This window comes from Neoarius graeffei, chromosome 18 (assembly GCF_027579695.1).
Source record: "Neoarius graeffei isolate fNeoGra1 chromosome 18, fNeoGra1.pri, whole genome shotgun sequence".
Taxonomy (NCBI): Eukaryota; Metazoa; Chordata; class Actinopteri; order Siluriformes; family Ariidae; genus Neoarius; species Neoarius graeffei.
The window spans coordinates 57,635,552-57,655,394 of record NC_083586.1 but is presented as its reverse complement, the minus strand read 5'-3'; the positions used below and the strand labels follow the sequence as shown (position 1 = coordinate 57,655,394).

General features: G+C 42.1%; 1 protein-coding gene across 2 annotated transcripts in view; it reads right to left on the bottom strand.

Annotated features, from left to right (window-relative positions):
- ltv1 (LTV1 ribosome biogenesis factor) overlaps positions 1-19,843 on the bottom strand; it is a 57,530-nt gene that overhangs the window by 3,753 nt on the left and 33,934 nt on the right. Inside the window, exons 9-10 of one of the 2 annotated variants that reach the window (XM_060899570.1) lie at positions 10,964-11,016; positions 10,672-10,872 (exon numbers count right to left, since the gene is read on the bottom strand). In XM_060899570.1, the coding sequence (XP_060755553.1) occupies positions 10,672-10,872; positions 10,964-11,016 (254 nt within the window). The remainder of the gene's footprint in view (positions 1-10,671; positions 10,873-10,963; positions 11,017-19,843) is intronic. The other variant, XM_060899571.1, reaches the window with a different exon arrangement.

Here is a 19,843-nt window from a genome sequence, read left to right as displayed (position 1 = left end):
GAGGCAAGAGTCACCATGGAACATGATGTTTGCGGATGATATCGTGATATGTGATGAAAGGAGGTTGAGTTGGGTTTGGAGAGATGCATTGGAACGAAGAGGAATGAAGGCGAGCAGGAGCAAAACAGAATACGTGTGCATCGATGAGAACGGGGATGAGAGTGTAGTGAAGATGCAAGGAGTAGACGTAAAGAAAGTTGGTGAATTCAAGTACCTGGGGTCAACTGTGCAGGAAAATGGGGGCTGCGATAGTGAGGTGAGAAAGAGAGTGCAGGCAGGGTGGAGAAGGATTTCGGGAGTCATTTGTGATCGGAAAGTCCCAGCAAAAGTGAAAGGTAAGATGTATAAGACAGTAGTGAGACCAGCTGTGATGTATGGATTGGAGACCGGACCCTTAACGAAGAGACAGGAAGCAAAGTTGGAGGTGGCGGAGTTGAGGATGTTTGCGATGGGAGGTTGGACAGGATAAGGAACGAGCACATCAGAGGGACAGCACATGTGGAGAGCTTGGGAATTAAGCTCAGAGAGATGAGACTGAGATGGTATGGGCACATCCTGAGAAGAGATGCAGAGCATGTTGGAAGGAGAATGTTGAGGATGGAGCTGTCAGGCACACGAAAACGAGGAAGGCCAAAGAGGAGATACAAGGATGTGGTGAGAGAGGACATGAAAGTGGAAGGTGTGGTAGAGAAGGATGCGGAAGACAGGGACCAATGGAGACGAAAGATTCGCTGTGGCGACCCCTAATCGGGAGCAGCCAAAAGATGATGATTAAGAAATAAACATTAATTTGGGAGGAAGATGAACTCAAACTAGCATATTAGAAAAGAGCGAGTCAGAAAGTCAGGACGCTCTGCCATCACTTCCTGAAACACTACAGATCCCGGGAGTGTGACGACGTTGTGGGTGAGATCTGGGTTGCACTGTGGCAAATAATAATAATAACGACTGGGGTGAGTATTTTTACTCATAAATATTCAGCCAGATAAGAAGAAAGCTGTTTTGCTTCTCTGGACTCGAAAGGAAATTTAGGCTTTGACGCTCTTGTTACAATCTGAGTTTTTTTTTCTACCACACTCTCAAACGTAGAAATGTTTGGATTAAAATAAGATTTAGCATTTATTCTTCATTAAACAAACAAGCTGTTCTGCTCTGCAGCTCACAGACGTGTTTATCATTTTAATGCAGTAAAAATAACATCTAAACTCATCAAATGCACTCACCGGCCATTTAAACAGGAACTTGTTCTTGATTCTAAGATGGAACCCAACGTGTTCTTTCTGCTGTTGCGTACTGAGATGCTTTTCTGCTCACTACGGTTGTAAAGAATGATTATATGATTGTATTACTACAACCCTGATTCCAAAAAAGTTGGGACAAAGTACAAATTGTAAATAAAAACGGAATGCAATAATTTACAAATCTCAAAAACTGATATTGTATTCACAATAGAACATAGACAACATATCAAATGTCGAAAGTGAGACATTTTGAAATTTCGTGCCAAATATTGGCTCATTTGAAATTTCATGACAGCAACACATCTCAAAAAAGTTGGGACAGGGGCAATAAGAGGCTGGAAAAGTTAAAGGGACAAAAAAGGAACAGCTGGAGGACCAAATTGCAACTCATTAGGTCAATTGGCAATAGGTCATTAACATGACTGGGTATAAAAAGAGCATCTTGGAGTGGCAGCGGCTCTCAGAAGTAAAGATGGGAAGAGGATCACCAATCCCCCTAATTCTGCGCCGACAAATAGTGGAGCAATATCAGAAAGGAGTTCGACAGTGTAAAATTGCAAAGAGTTTGAACATATCATCATCTACAGTGCATAATATCATCAAAAGATTCAGAGAATCTGGAAGAATCTCTGTGCGTAAGGGTCAAGGCCGGAAAACCATACTGGGTGCCCGTGATCTTCGGGCCCTTAGACGGCACTGCATCACATACAGGCATGCTTCTGTATTGGAAATCACAAAATGGGCTCAGGAATATTTCCAGAGAACATTATCTGTGAACACAATTCACCGTGCCATCCGCCGTTGCCAGCTAAAACTCTATAGTTCAAAGAAGAAGCCGTATCTAAACATGATCCAGAAGCGCAGACGTCTTCTCTGGGCCAAGGCTCATTTAAAATGGACTGTGGCAAAGTGGAAAACTGTTCTGTGGTCAGACGAATCAAAATTTGAAGTTCTTTATGGAAATCAGGGACGCCGTGTCATTCGGACTAAAGAGGAGAAGGACGACCCGAGTTGTTATCAGCACTCAGTTCAGAAGCCTGCATTAGGGTGCATCAGTTGCCCTCACTTTCATAAAATCTGATGCATTTTTGTTTGGGTGTTCCTTTTCACCAATAAAGACATCCTGTAAAATTTTTTTGCCCATATTCAAAAGTCTAATGGTGGCACCATGAGGTTCATTTTTTGCCAAAAAACGCTTATGTTTTTGCGTAAGGTTTGAATCACAATGTTGGACTCCATTTATTGATTTCTTGTGACCCAGAGATCATGTTAAGAACCTCTGCAAGGGACTGAGAAGCATTAATGTGATATATTTGATGATCATCTGCTCTCAACACCAGTGTCACAATGGGATGGCTTGGCATCTTACCAGAGGATAAAGGCAACACTCACAAACTTCATTGTGACAAATGATGTGGCAGAGCGTGGGGTTAAACTAGCCCATGAGAAAGTTGGTTCTGCCACAATAGAAGAAAGATTCCAGAACATTGTGCAAGTTGTAGCAAAAGACAGAGTAATGGTTCCAAATCTGAGACGGCCACATAGGAAACAGACATTGAGAATTTGCTTCTTAACATTTCACTTGTATCTTCAGTTGTCTTGAAAACAGGTAATCCAGCATCATTATAACTTTAACAGGGGCTGGCATACGCATAGGCGGCAAGCTTAAAACCAGGGTTAGAACATTGATAGATAATGCTAGTGACACCCTAAAATAAACCTCCAAATATTTTTAGACATTCTGTCTACAGTATCTAAGATATTTGGTATACTCTATAAGGTGCCATAATGTTTCATGAAAAGTGATCGAAAACTTGTCATAAAAGTCATAAAATAGCAGCGTTTTCCATAACTTTGAGCTCCTGGTGCCACCGTTAAACTTTTGAATTTTGTCAAAATATTTCACCCAGTGTTTCTTACCAAAAGGAACATAAAAACAAACACACTGCATCTTGATCGGAGGAACTTTTCATTTTTAGGGGGCAACTGATGCGCCCTAGCCTGCATCTCTGATGGTATGGGGTTGCATTAGTGCGTGTGGCATGGGCAGCTTACACATCTGGAAAGACACCATCAATGCTGAAAGGTATATCCAGGTTCTAGAGCAACATATGCTCCCATCCAGACGACGTCTCTTTCAGGGAAATTTTCCAACATGACAATGCCAAACCACATACTGCATCAATTACAGCATCATGGCTGCGTAGAAGAAGGGTCCGGGTACTGAACTGGCCAGCCTGCAGTCCAGATCTTTCACCCATAGAAAACATTTGGCGCATCATAAAACGGAAGATACGACAAAAAAGACCTAAGACAGTTGAGCAACTAGAATCCTACATTAGACAAGAATGGGTTAACATTCCTATCCCTAAACTTGAGCAACTTGTCTCCTCAGTCCCCAGACGTTTACAGACTGTTGTAAAGAGAAAAGGGGATGTCTCACAGTGGGAAACATGGCCTTGTCCCAACTTTTTTGAGATGTGTTGTTGTCATGAAATTTAAAATCACCTAATTTTTCTCTTTAAATGATACATTTTCTCAGTTTAAACATTTGATATGTCATCTATGTTCTATTCTGAATAAAATATGGAATTTTGAAACTTCCACATCATTGCATTCCGTTTTTATTTACAATTTGTACTTTGTCCCAACTTTTTTGGAATCGGGGTTGTATATCCTTCCTGTTAAAAAAAAATAAATAACTCAAATCACGAATCCGTCCCACGAATCCATTTGTTTCCACCCACAGAACTGTCGCTCGCTCGCTCACTCGACCCAACGTTTCTGGCGCCGTTCTGTCTGTGTAAGCTCCAGACACTGTGGTTGTGTGTGAAAACCCCACGAGATCAGCAGTTTCTGACATACTCAAACCTGAACTACTCACCTGACTCGAACCAAACACCCACACCACAGTGAAAGAAAGTCACACTTCACTGTGAGATCACAATTTTTCCCGTTCTGATGTCTGAATGTCGTGAACGCGAACTGAAGCTCTTGATTTGTATCTGCGTGACTGTGCTGATTAGAGAACTGCGTCAAACAGTACAGCAGGTGGATGCAGCGGTGTTCCTAATAAAGTGGTTGGTGAGTGTATATGGGTCCGTCTCAGAAACCGCTCTCTCGTTTGGGACATTATGGTCAAAAAATACATTTTCTAATTTTACTTTTTTTTTTTTGCATTTCCCTAACACTCAATGTTTCTTTTGTCATGTTTAATAAGAATAAAGATAGTATCTTGCTTTATCTGGCCTTCACTGTGGAAAATTTTTTTGATTACAATTCAAATGCTTTTGTAAACTTGATTTCCGTATAAAATAACTCCATCATGAAGAATTAAAGCCGCTCCTTCACAGATGAGTGAAAATATTGAATAAATTTCCTCTTTTTGATTGCTTGGGTTAAAAATGCCAAGTTATGATGACTGAACTGATGATTCACTTAGGGTGTATTCAGACCAGGATAGTTCGATAGTTCACTTGCTTTGGTCCGAACCAAATGTTTTTTTTATTTTTTCATTTTGGTGCGGTTCGCTTTCACACTGTACATTTTAGTAAGTGGACCAAAATCTGTCAACAAAGCCACGCGCCCTGAGGTCGTTCAGCTATTGGTCAGAGACGACACGCGCACAAAGCGTCAAGTTCAAAAGTAGTCACGGAGGCTTTTCGTGCTGTTATTCTTTTTAATGTCATCAAAGCTATATGTTTTTTCCAGTTTTTACTGTTTTCACAATTGTGCGATTACTATGCTGTTGTACAAGTAATTTATCAACGACGACTTCAAAGGGCAAGGCGGCTACGGAGGATAGCGCTGATGAGCGCACATCATGTGACAGTTCTGGCTCTTCATGCAATAGATGAATTTCTTTTTTGCGTCGCTAGTACCGCCACTTTTTGAAAGAATGTCCCTGATTTTAATGTAGGTCTGACGGAGTTTCTTCACTTTTAGCCGACATTGTTCTGGGGAGCGCGTGAACCCCTTCTCCTTCATTTTCTCACTGAATACAGCAAACACGTCGGCATTTTTGTGTGTTCTCTCCAAAAGCTCAGATATGTGGACATCTGCCCATATATCCACAAGGGTACGCGTTTCTTCCTCGGCCCACGTTTGCTCCCTACTCATTTTTTGTACTCTGTAGTCTAGCCTACCACTGGTCTGAATGACTGAACGACTGTTGTAAGGTTCCCTTGACAACCGAAACAGTGTTTGCACTTTGCGGTGGAGTGTCAAGACTCTGTTTCCCATAATGCTCGACAAACGACGGAAGCTCCCGAGGTACAAAAAAGCAAAACTGTCGGATTAGGTCCGGTCTGCTTTCACACCTCCAAAAGATCCGCACCAGGGTTCCTTTGGTCCGGACCGAGTCCGACCTTGCAGCTCGGTCTCGGTCCACTTGTTTGGTCCGGACCAGAGTTCAGTGGTTTGTATTCAGACCAACCCAAAAGGTCCGGACCAAGGGAAATTTGGTTCATTTAGTCCGGACCAAACAACGTAGGTGTGAATACGCCCTTAAATATGAATAATATGATGCAGTTTGGGTATTTGATATGGCGAAATAGGACACAATGGAAAAATCAAGAACGCACCGGAAAGATGAGAATAACGGCGGTGGTAAAAGAACAGCGACTGTACCGGCTGAAGGTCGCGCGGGTCTCTGCTGCGGTGCGCGAGCAACGGGACATCACTACTGCACCAGACGGAGCGCGAGGCGGGGGCGGGGCAAAATGACTGGCCGTAGATTCTATCAAAAGTTCGATCTAAATTGACCATGGTTGCAAAATATTGGCCAAAAATACGGAAATACTACGAAATATGAAAGTAAGATGAAAAACATTCTGTTGCTTATACTGCAAGACTAAAACAAAATAAAACTGTCAAAACTCACCTTTTCGGCGATAACATCCGAACAGATCACTCGCGTAACAGAAAGGCCGCAAATGGAAGCACGATCAACTTCTAACTGTTGGAGTGGAAAATTCCATTCTACACATGCAAATTGTTAATGCGTGTCCTTCCCCGCACACAAATAACACGCTACGGTAAAAAATAGACCACGACTCATTTTATAGCTCAGAAATTCATACAAGACCAGCTACCATCGTAACATATTCTGTAAGAAACATATTCTATACCGAACTTTCAGCTTTCGTTTTAAAAAACAACATCGCAGATTTATAACTAAATGTTTATATGGCGGAGTGATTTTAAGTTCCTATTTTTGGTGAGGTCGTGACCTTGACCCTGAGGCTTTCCGTTTAGATCAAAACACACGATCGTATTGGTTTTGGGTTTGCGGAAAATGGAGTTACAACGGTGATGAAATATTCTGCATGATGTTTTATTACGGTTGTGATTATTCTGTGAGCGCACCAATCCTTAGGTGGATAAAGTTACAGCTTAAAATACAATTAGTGATAACTGTAGACTTTTCAGTGGACTACAACCTTTTTAAGGGAATGCGATGCAGTTGACCGTTTATCGTGTCCCAGATCAAGCCGCCATTTTTCCACAAATTTGCAGAATTTTTTCCAAATTCTGAATCGAGTATTCACATCAAAGATTTAGTTTTATCTGTATTATGTCTTTCATCATTTTATTTCAAATTAAAACCAACATCACCATTCAAGACCGTATAGTTTATTGACTGAGTATATTTAGTGAGGGACCCCTACAGTACCTAGTTTCTGAGACTGACCCATATCTAAATAATGAACTTGGCCATTAAGCACATATGGATCACACTTTAGAGAAGCTCAACAACCCGAGAACACAGTGAACACTGTTCACCACTGGTCCCTTTGTCACAGACAGGGCACTTTAATTTATGTACGTTAGCAAATTACAGCTGAAGGAAGGAACCTGGTCGAACTGGTTTCAGCAGAATAACGTCACAACGTGCTGGAGATGAGGGTTACTCTGCCCCCTACTGGCTGACTGGAACAGTGCAGGTGTGAGCAGTGAGCAGTGCAGTCAATAAACCGGAGCAACGCAGATGAAACGTAGCACAGCTAATAAATCAGAGTGATGCAATTTGCCTGATTAGAACATTACTCATAACATGGTTGAAGGATCAATCGTCAGTTTCTCTCCATCCGTTTCTTTTTTACTCCTCATTTATCAGCAGTTATAAAAGCTGATACCGTTTTATTAATTTATTCTATCCACTTTCACTGGATATGAGCAATCGTGCGCTCTGATTGGCTACTCTACTTCTAGGATAATCAGCTCATATACAGCAGAGATAAACAAAATAGTGGAGCGTGCGTGTTGCTGAACCAACCGAGGACGAAATAAAAACTACTCAAAAACAAAACCCCCCAAAAAATACAAAAAAAGCGCAACAAAATATGGAATCAAAGCATTTGATGGCAAGAACGCATGTTTATTTTTCAAGAATTAATCATCATCACATTTTTCACAAAGTGCTCCTGTCATTTTGCCGGTTTGTTTACATTCTGAGCGGAAATGATTTTGTCGGACGTTTATATAAAAGTTTTTATTTATTGAATTTGAAAAAAAAAAAAAGGCTTCATTTCTCAAAATCCAGTGAATGTGGATAGAATAAAACAGTTATTCCACTCAATCTGGTCGTACATGGATTATAGACGATTCGGCGCTACAAGAATCGCCGGCTATCAGCTCATGTACGACTCGATTTCATGGAATAACCGCTAATTAGCTCATATCAGTACGCTGATGAAGGGAAGCCATGGCCTAATGGTTCGAGAAGCAACCTTTTGGTCTCAAAGCTGCTGGTTCGATTCCCTGGACCAGCAGGACTGGCTGAAGTGCTCCAGCAAGAGTTGTGGTGTACCTTGTGTCTGATTAGCCAAAGAAAAGCTGATGATGTGATCATCAATTCGGGTGATGTCCGACCGAGGAAAAAACAAAAAAAGTATATATTGATTGGGCCACAGCAGAGTCCATAACATGCAGTACAACCAATAAGGGGAAAAGGGGGGGAAAAAAAAAAAAGTGCTTTTGCATGCTGTGCGCTGATTTTTTTTTTTTTTGCAACGTAGCTAACATTAGCAGGCTAGTTAGCTACATGGATTAAAGCAAAAAAAAAAAAAAATCTGACTAAAAAAAAAAAAGCTCCATGTCGTTGGCCCCTACTACGTCAGCGATGCGTCAAATTTTAAACGCCGTGTTGTCCATTATCCCCTCGGCCCCTACTTATAGTACATTTACATAATTTTAACAATGACTAAAGCTAAGGCAAGACTTTACCATTGTCATTACTGGCTATAAATGATGAAACATCAAGTTTTCAGCGCAAAGTGCAAATTTATTTCAACAATACTTTACTAATGCACAAAAGTGGTTAAGAGAAAAGTGCAAGTGCAGTCGAACTTGAACCATGCTTTCAAAAGAGTGGAACAGAAAGAACTTGCAAGAAAAGTAAAGTGAAAGTTCACTTTTTCTGCTTCTTTGCAGTGAAGCCAAAGGCATCTAGTTTCTTGCCATTGCTTCCATAGACTTTTTTTTTATGGCAAACTACACAAAACCACACACCTGCCATTTTCATCTTTTTGCACCATGAACTAAATGGCTTGCCATTATCGCCCATTTCATTTCGCCAAGCCCATCTCCACTTATCCTTTACCGTTTTGTCAATGTCTGACACATCTGTGCCTTCATTTAAAAGAAGCGCGTCCATGCTGGCAAAACAAAGTAATCTGACGCGCTCTAGTGATGGAAATCGAAGGGCCTATGTCAGGTGGCCTTATACGCAGTACTCGAGTTGAGGGGGGATGTAGGGGGAGGCATCCCCCTTCTGAAATAAAAATCTCAAATCATTCCCCTTATAAAACGGCCATCCCCCCATCACATCCCTTGGGCCATTTTACCGATTAATGTGGAAATTAGCCTACTATTATTTTAACAAATATTACTACCATTTCAACATTACAGGCTTTGCGCAGTGATAGCCTACATGAAGCCGGATAAAAAAGACGCATATTTATTTATTCGGTTGCACCTCTCATTCACACCTATACGGAGGTTTCAGTCACTGAAAACAGCTACTTTCGCAAACTCTGGGCAGAGTGCAGATTTCTGAAAACTCCATCTTCAGACACGTGTGTAAATCGGGAAAACGAAGCAGCAGTGGGCGAGAGGGCGCGCGCCAATATAATGAGTCATAGGTGTGAATGTTTCACCGAATGCCAATTGTCCCGGTTCTTCATGAAATCGCACGCGCACGCACAAATTCATCAGGTTAACTTTCAAATAACTGTTCTTGTGCACTTGCGACACCGGAGCCACGTTCCTGAATTTTGAGCTTCGGAGTATTCGCTTCTTTATCTATTTAATCAATGAAATTATTTGTTACATACATTAAATTACTAATGTAAACCATTAGTAGCCTATTTAAGCAATCGCTGTTTTCTCCACTGTTTTCCGACCTTTTGTGCTTAGTGAATGAGACACTTCATTACACTCCACTGACTGACTTCCAATTCCGGACTTTTTTGAAAATGTAAAATATAGGCCTACGAGATGTTTTTTCGGGACTTAATTCGCGTTGCTCCTTCACTATTAATTTTTGAGACTGACGAGGCACTAAATACTGTGGAATTATTTTCTCCTTACTATGAAGTTTGGCATCTTAAACAAGTGTCGGGAAATCTTGCAGCCCGACTCTGCAGCCTCCAATGTTTAAGCGAACTGCTGAAACCATAATGTTTAAAGATTAAATCGTAGGCTAATCAAACCAAAGAAAAACACAGCCTTTCCAGAACGTTGTCTGCTGAAGCCTGTTTAACCTACAAAACGCTTAATAGCAAAGGTCTTGCTGCGGCTTCAACTTTTCACCTGATCACCTTTCAACAGGCAAATATCATTATTACTACTACTACAAAAGGCCTAGTATTAGTAGTAGACAAGTAACCTAGTTACCTAGTAGTAGGACAGCCAAATTGTTTCATCAGTGGCCTACGCCGAGCCTCCCCGGGACTAGACAGTAGCGGAGGCTGTATTTATTTATTTATGCCTATCTAGCGCAACAACTTATTCCTTTACATATACTCAAACATAGCACAAGAAAGGGTTCAACAACAGGCAATCACAGCAGCTTGGTGAAGTTCTAAATCACATCGGTGTCAGACCTATGGGCCTATCCCCCCCCCCTTTTTTCCCTCGGATCTGCATCACTCTCATTATTGACCTTTAGCGCTCCCAGTTGACGGAAATCCGTCGCAGCGACGGAAAACTTTAATCCATGTAGCTACAGTAGAGTGCGTGATTTGCACAAATATTTCTCTGCAAGTTCCTTGTAATTACACCTTTCCACCAGAGAGGGCTCCAAATCCCAGAAATTAATTGAATCATAAATAACTGATGTGAAATTATATATAGACACGCGCCTGCTTATATGATCGTAACAGTAATGTCCGGCAGTATATACACGAGTGATTTATGGGTAAATTACCTTCCTCTCCTCTTTAATGGCTTGTTTCCGGAGTTTGCGGTCCTCTTTGCTCTCCTCTCGAGAGCGCGGCTGTGTGGAGACTCGCGGCAGGTCCGAGTCGTTGATCCTCTCCATGCGCTCCACCTGCCTGGCCGTCAGACCTCTCGTAGGCAGCACGTCCAGAGGAATCCCTGTCTTATTGGACACGCGAATCGGCTTCTGCTGCAACATGCACGCACGCACACACTCAATCCACCAATGCAAAAATCACTGCCTGCTTTCAGTTTACATTAACGCTCATTAACGTGATTACCTTGCGTGGCTCTTCTATCAGCTTCGGATGATTGTAGAGGTTCGAGTATGTGCCTGTAAGAGAAGGAGGTTGAGTTAATAACAGCTCTCACACACACACACGAGTAAACCGTTTCACTTTGTAATGCGTATTTACACACTTAAAATCTGAATGCATTTGTTTTCACAGCAGGCTTTTTGATAAAACGCTGTACTTTATTGTACAGATTTCTTTCAGCTTCATACATCAACGTGAGATTATAAAATCAGGGGGAGAAAAGTTGAAGAACCTGTTCGGATTTACTGGTCTTTATAGACCCCTTCGCAGTAAACGCCATTCATATGTAAGCGGAAATTGCGCGCGCAGCCTGGACCCAAAAAAGACTCAGAAATGCCTAGTTGTTGTGTTGTCGGGTGTCAGAAACGTAGCAGTGATGGGGTTAAAATGTACAGAATTCCAGCAGGATCTCACCCATTCCAAAAAAAAAAAAAAAAATCGCCAACGTCTATCACTACAAGCCATCAAACGTGTAGACTGGGATGAAAGCCCCATCAAAAATGCGCGGGTTTGCAGCGCCCACTTCATCACAGGTAAGATCAGGCTATTTATTAAATCTTTCTTTTTTATTCTTTCTAGTCTTCGTTTATTGATGTAGCAAAATACTTTGGTAACGTTTGTCTGATTAGCTGGGTCATAGTTACACAATGTAATGAATATTGTTAGCATGTTAGCTTAGCTTTGCATGCAGTTTTGTTTGTAGGAGAGGTCTCGCTTGACTCAAGCAGTCCAGATTTTGTGCCATCGTTATTTGTGTATGCCGAAAATCACAATTTTAAAGCAAGGATGGAAAGGTAAAATTGTGTGCCCTCACTCTAAATGCCAACTTACGCTGACTGCTCTAACCTAGCTCCCGCCCCGTTCAGTTTCATTTCTGCTCTCTGCCTCTCGCTTTTTACGCAGCTCTGATTTCTCTTAGCTGCGCTCTTTACACTATCATTCCTTTCATGCCATTACCTCCTGCAAATTGCTGTTTAGTGTTGGTATTTGCTGTTGTAGCTAAAGCCACATTGCCATCACATCACTGGCATAATTTGATTAAAACAAAATGAATATGAATGTCCCATTGTTAATCAAGTTGTACATGCCCGCACAACACAATCATATGCGTCTAAAGACTTGTAGGCATGAAGTTTTTCGTGGGTGTACACTGAAGTCTTGTCAATAAGGTACGAGTATATATCTGGCCATTGTATACCAGGGAACTTACTAACATCGTCCGTCCACTCTTTAATTAAATGCGGATCCGGTAGGCGATGTGCACTTGTTAGAGTTAACTTATTCATGTAGCATTCTCGATCTTGTAACGACAATTGTTTTGCATAATCTGACAGCTCATAATGCCGGTCTATGGGCAGCGCCATTGTTTCTGAGTCCAGGCTGCGCGTGCATCCTGGCAACGGTCGGTTTGTTTACAAACATGCGAAGGGGTCTATTGGCCTCTCTGCTTTTCACTTAGTTTAGTTTTTTTTCCCCTTCAGAAAAACTACTGTCGAAATATTACGCTAACTAAACAAGCAGCAAGTTTTCAACATGGACTGTTTAGTTAGGACTAGTCAGTTGCAGAATTATTGCCACCTTTGGTAAAGATGAGTCGGGGAGGGCAAAAAGTTAAATAAAATATCTTTGTTGACTTCATAGCTTAAATCTCACATGCGTATATATAAATAAATGTTTTCTTAAAAAAATACTTTTTAATAAGAGTAAAGCTTAGATTACTGTATGACTTTTTTCCAGACACGTTTATAAAATAAAAGCACTACATGTAAGATTTAGTGGCCCCTAGTGGTGAGGTTAGAAATTGCAGCTAACTGAATCCCCGTTCCAAGAGTGTATTTATTAGACCAGGGGCGTCCAAACTGATCCATAAAGGGCCGTGTGGCTGCAGGTTTTCATTCCAGCCATGCCGCAGCACACCTCATTTGGCTTATTCAATCAACTGACACACCCACCCTTTAATCAAGGGTGGGTGTGGCTGCAAGTATTTGACTGTGTGAAGACAGTTCAGCTGATTGAATGAGCCAAGTCAGGTGTGCTGCTGCATGGCTGGAATGAAAACCTGCAGCCACACGGCCCTTTATGGATCAGTTTGGACACCCCTGTATTAGACCTTACGGTGGCTGCCAGGTGCAGTAACACTGTACCTGTGTCCAGAGCCACAGATTTACACCAGGAGTTTCATCCTAGTGGCAGCTCATGCACGGCGAAACATTTTTTGGTTTATTTTAGCGACTGAAATGTTGACTAGCCTCGACAATAATTTACATAAGCTTCTGATAAACCTGTGAGATAAAACTAAACTAAAAATTTCTCTCTTCTGCTTCTTATCTATCTTTCTTCTGGCACTGGATTCAAGATGCCACTTTTTTTTTTAAGAAAAAAAAAACACCACATGAAAACACAACAAGAGCGCTCTGAGAGTACGGCCGAATCCCATTTCACCCCTTGGACCAACCCCTTGGCCCTTCCCCTCCATTTTGCGCGTTCACGTGAAGGGGTAGGGGTATCCCAATCCCAGTTAACGCGGAGGGGTAGGGGAAGGGCTTCTGTACCCCTCCAAACGGAGATTTTCCTGGAGCAGACTCCGAACGAAGGGGTTTGAGTGATTTCCCACAATGCCATGCGGATTTCAGCGAGATTTCATGCGGATTTCAGAAAGATGGCGGTTCCCGCGGCGAAAGATTGTCATAAATGTATTTTCTCCATTATTTACGTGTTTTAAGTTGTTATCCAGAGGAAACACGCCGCTTGATTCGCTTTCGAGCTGAGAATGAGCAGCGATTTCTGAAATCCAAGCTGCTGCTAAAAAGCTTTGGGAGTGAGTATTGTTTTCGGTTGCTTGACTGTGTACGTTTTGTTCTGTTATTCTCGCTTTTATTGTTTACATGAGTGTTCTGACACCTCATTCTGTCGGATGTGGTGCACGAAGCGATATCCCATTCAGTGGTGTTAGTTAACAAATCACACCCTGCCAGCAGAGATCTCTGGTTCTGCCTCTGGCTCTGACTGTAGCGGCTGGTCGCAGCCAATGACGCATTTGGTCGCGTTTTGCTAACGTAAACGCTGATGGAGGTACGCGATGACGTATGCGATCGTTGAAGGGCTATCCCAATACGTAAGGGTTGAATTTCAAGCCCTATCCCTTGTAGCTCAGTTTCAAGGGGAAGGGCCAAGGGGAAGGGGGAGGGGTAGGGGTAGAAATTAGAATTGGGATTGGGCCTACAATATCCCCCGCTACAATATATTGCAAATGAAATTGCAATGTGTGTATTACTGTCCTATAACAAAACCTTTTGCCGAGTTTTGTGAAATTCCTCCAAAAATTCAGAGAGGAGTCGATTTCAGAAGGTGAGAACCCTTTTCCGGGACAGAAAGACGGACGGTCAGACAGACTTCACCACAACATAATCCCCCTTCGGGCCTTCTGGCCAGTGGGGGATAAAAACTTTTTACCAAATTACATGAAATTCCTCCAAAAATTGTGTGGGAAGTTGATTTCAGAAAGCGAGCACACCTTGATGAAATTGCCAAAGTACAAGTTTGTTAATAATCGAGGGCATAACTCTGGGAAAATCTGCCCAAATTAAACAAAATTTCAATCTGCGTATAACTGTCATATAACAAAGCCTTCTGCCAAGTTTGGTGAAATTCCTCCACAAATTGTGAGAGGAGTTGATTTCAGAAGAACGTACACCCTCATGAAATTGTCAAAGTACAAGTTATTTAAATCAAGGGTCAAAACTCTGGGATAATTTTCACAAACAAAATTAAATCGCAATCCGTGTACATAGCTGCCAACATTCCGAAATTGTAAATAGTAATACAAGGTTGGGTACTGAGTCTTGGTGGGGGCTTTGCCCCCCCCCCGCCGCCAAAGTTTTCTAGCAAAACTACCCTGAAAAATCACACTAAAACAAAATAGTTTGACAAAATTTATTCTACAAACTAAATTATCATCTTAGATTAATGTGCAAAGTTCTTTTCAACAATATATGAAAATAGTCAGTGAATCCGGCAAAAACTTCAAACAATGCAATTGGCACATATAACTTTTGACAAAGTACACATTAGAGAAATAGACTAGAGCTTACTCAGTCAACAGTTGATGTTATTGAACCACATAAATGTCTCACCGACATGGAGCACAAAACGCGTAGTGATCGCCCTTACTTGACTTAGAAATGAAGGGAAACTCCTCTCGGTACGAGTCCTTGAAGCGCTGGCCCTTCCCCTTCGCCATGCTTTCTTTAGGGATTAGTACTACGCTACATCTTCATAACAAAAGCTTGAAACGCCATGCTTTGTTCAGAAACTTCGTGAACAAAGGCCAGACGATAGCGTGCCATGGATGATCTAATAGCATCATTGATTGGCTGAGAGAACAAGCAATAGCCAATGAAATTTGGCGTAGTATCTGCCGCTTGGAACGAAGCAGTGTTTTATCAAATACGAATCCCACCGGTGATAGACTTTGAAAACGACCCATGAAAATTGGCAAAATCGTATTTTATTGTAGTAAATTCGTATTTTTGTAATCAAAACGACAAATCGTAATAAATACGATTTATTCATAGTAGTTGGCAGCTATGTGTGTATTATCGTCATATAACAAGGCCTTTTGCCAAGCTTCGAGAAATTCGTCCAAAAATTGAGAGAGGAGTTGATTTCAGAAGGCAAGTACCCTTTCCCAGGACGGACAGACATCGCCACGATATAATCCCCCTTCGGGTATTTCGGCCAGCGGGGGATTTAAAAAGAAATCAGTCTGTCTAACTGGTGTTTGGTTTGTCTGTTCTGGGCTTGAGCAGAAACATGGTGGGCTCCGTGGAAGAGAACCTGCTCCTTACGGAGATATGAAGAGCTCATTCTAAGCGTATGACATCACAGTGACTGGTAGTTACAGGTGATTATACACTAATGAAACCAGAATTATGAATACAGTATTCCATTTCTGCTAACAGAGCCCTTTAAAATCCTTTAAACCACACACAAAGTGACTATTTGCATCATGTATTTTAAAAAAAAGTAGTCATCTTACATGCCACGACACATTTTATTGTTCTTTTAACTGTTAATCTTGTATTTTTTAAATGTATTTTATGCAAATCACTTTCAACTGCCTCCATGTACGAAATGTGCGATATAAATAAACTCACCTCGCCTTACTTTTGGATGTTGAGGTCGGGGAGCTTGAAGAAGTTTCAACTGTACACTTGATATATCCAGTGTGTGTATATATGTATTTAATTCTATCCACATTCACTGGATATGAGCAATCACGCGCTCTGATTGGCTACTCTACTGCTAGGATATCAGCTCATATACCATGAATAGAGAAAAACAAAATGGCGGCACGTGCTGCTGAACCAACCGAGGACGAAATAAAAACTACTCGAAAACAAAACCCCCAAAAAACAAACAAAACATAGAATAAAATTATTTGTACGGAAGCCGCGAGAGGCCCTTCATATAATCTTTTTTTATTCACCTTGTTATCCCGAGATAACGACATAATTAATTCAGGATCTCGAGAAAACACAACTAATTCGAGATCTCGAGAAAACAAAACAATTATTCCGTGATCTCGAGAAAACAAGACAATTACAGTAAGCCCTCAGTATTCGCGGGGGTTAGGGACCGAACATGGCCGCGAATAAGCCAAAATCGCGAATACTTGTAACACCCCCCCCCATAAAACTGCTCTTTATGTAGCGCACGGTACTCTCGTTGATGCCGTAGTGACGAGCCACTGCCGCAAAACTCTTCCCTTCCTTTAGCATATCGAGAAGTCCTACCTTCTCCTGCAGCGTCATTACCTTCTTCTGGCGCTTAGGTTCCTTGGCAGGAGCCTTAAGGGCCTCTGCATGCTCTTGCGACAAGGCTTTCGCAGATAGCTTTTCGCAGACAGTTGTAATTTATCGTTGAGCGGGGAGTAATAGGCGTGCGCGATGTTATTCACCGCCACAACGCAAGGGGGAGCGAAGTCGTGAAATCGCTAGTAGTTGTTGGTGGGTGTGGTTAGTGGAGTGTTTATCCTCCGGTTACTTATAATGACTAGAACTGGAGTCGTATAGATGTACGTACTTCCTCACTTCCTCGATCAACCGCTCTTCGTGCTGCTCCATCTTCGCTCGTGTTTTTAAAATTGGCGGTCGTGAAAACAAACCAAACCGGGAAAGTAGGGAAGCGGAAGTGCGTGTACAGCGGATGTAGAGTGGACCAATCAGAGCCCTCTTGTCTGCGAGGCTTCTGCGGTGGTCACAATTTTTGGGAGGTGCGTGCAGAGCGTCTGCGAAGGTGGGGGGGCTACGCAGACGCTGTCTGCGAGGACTGGGTTGTCAGCATAAATTGGCCTTTAGAAGATGCAGAGCGTTTAGGAGCCATTGTAGGGCGTAAAAATTATTCAAAAATACCAAGAACGCACAACACGTGAACAAGTCTGAACTACGGGAACCGCGAGACTGTACTATACAATGCGCTCATTCGTATCAGCCAATGAGCAGCAGCCCGCCATTCAAAGTTCAGCCAATAGCGAGCGAGCATTCGGCTCCGAGAATGTAGCAGTGCGTAAACGTTCGATATGTTCGCCGCAAATGACCGCGAATCGCTGAGATTTCCGCGAATGTATAGGAGATATGTTCTATATAAAATCCCACGAATATGTGAATTCGCGAATACTGAACCGCGAATAGGCGGGGGTCTACTGTATTCCATGATCTTGACAAAAAAACCCAATTATTTCATGATCTCGAGAAAACAGCTGGGATTTCTAGCAGAGCTGCGCCCCCCTGTGGGTCAAACAATGAAGACTTAGAAATTGGCGGACGGACATGTAACAGAGCAGAAATGGCTTTTTCTCGTACGATGCCTTGAGAGAGAGGGAGGTCCCAGAGGAGACCAAATGACCAAAGTTGCGTCTGTACAGAATGTGAAATAGCCCCAAAGTCAGCATATCACAAGTCTCTTGGCGCACCTGAATGGACCATTTCTCAGCTGTTTACTCGAGATCATGAAATAACGGTTTTGTTTTCTCGAGATCTCGAATTAGTTATGTTGTTATCTCGGGATAACAAGGTGAATAAAAAAAGGATTATATGAAGGGCCTCTCTCGGCTTCTGTATATTTGATAGTAAGAACGTATCTTTTTTTAAAATTATTTTTTCAAGAATTATCATCGCATTTTTCACAAATTGCTCCTGTCATTTTGCCGGTTTGTTTACATTCTTTATCTTTAAGCATTAAAATTTGTTGAATTTTTTTAGACTGGTTCAAAAGCTCAAAGAAGTTTGAAAATTACAGAACTGAAACATCCAAGGAAGAATTAAATAAAGGTCTAAAGCTATCCTATACCTCGGCACGACAGCAAGACGGCGCTTTCTACAAAAAAAAAAAAAACACTGAAGTCAATTTGTGCCGCCATCGACAGGTTTCTAAGAAGTCCGCCTTTAAAGGAACGGTCCACCGTATTTCCATAATGAAATATGCTCTTCTCTGAATTGAGACGAGCTGCTCCGTACCTCTCCGAGCTTTGCGCGACCTCCCAGTCAGTCAGACGCAGTCAGACGCGCTGTCACTCCTGTTAGCAATGTAGCTAGGCTCAGCATGGCCAATGGTATTTTTTGGGGCTGTAGTTAGATGCGACCAAACTCTTCCGTGTTTTTCCTGTTTACATAGGTTTATATGACCAGTGATATGAAACAAGTTCAGTTACACAAATTGAAACGTGGCGATTTTCTATGCTATGGAAAGTCCGCACTATAATGACAGGCGTACTAACACCTTCTGCGCGCTTCGGCAGAGCATTGATACCTTCACTCGGAGTTGTACCTTTTTTTTTTTTTTTTTAGACAGGGCGGACAGACCAGGGCATTCGCCCGCCTGGCCGCGCCCGACGAGGAGCGCTCTCGGCCGGCTCGGGAGGCAGACGGCAGCCCCTCCTGGAAGTGCAGTTTTACCATGGGCCTATGAAGGTATCAATGCGCTGCCGAAGCGCGCAGAAGGTGTTAGTACGCCTGTCGTTATAGTGCGGACTTTCCATAGCATAGAAAATCGCCACATTTCAATTTGTGTAACTGAACTTGTTTCATGTCACTGGTCATATAAACCTATGTAAACAGGAAAAACGTGGAAGAGTTTGGTCGCATCTAACTACAGCCCCAAAAAATACCGTTGGCCATACTGAGCCTAGCTACATTGCTAACAGGAGTGACAGCACGTCTGACTGCGTCTGACTGACTGGGAGGTCGCGCAAAGCTCGGAGAGGTACGGAGCAGCTCGTCTCAATTCAGAGAACATCATATTTCATTATGGAAATATGGTGGACTGTTCCTTTAAGAAGCAGAAATTTTGTCGGACGTTTTGTATAAAGTTTTTATTGATTGGATTTGCAAAACATCATAAAAATGCTCCGTTTCTCAAAATCCAGTGAACGTGGATAGAATAAAAAACAGTTATTCCACTCAATCTGGTCGTACATGGATTATAGCATCCATCAGCTCGTGTACACCGCAAAAAATTATATCTTAGCAAGTGAAAATATCTTGAATAGTTGAAACGATCTAGCATTTCCTATTAGAAGAATATAAGACACCGATTCTGAGATCGCGCGGATAAGCGACGCCTGCCGTGGACCAAACGAACTACATTCAACACGGCTAAAAACCGAAAAGTGTAATATAACATGCCAATACGGGTCACGATATAAGGTTAATAAAACCGCAAACGTAATTGATAACACGTTAATTAAGAAATAAAGCGAGTTTAAAAATGACTTCAGTTCTCCGGCGCTGGAGAAGTTGGATAAAATGCTCCAAGAATAGCTTTAGTCAGATGTTCGCTCACGTC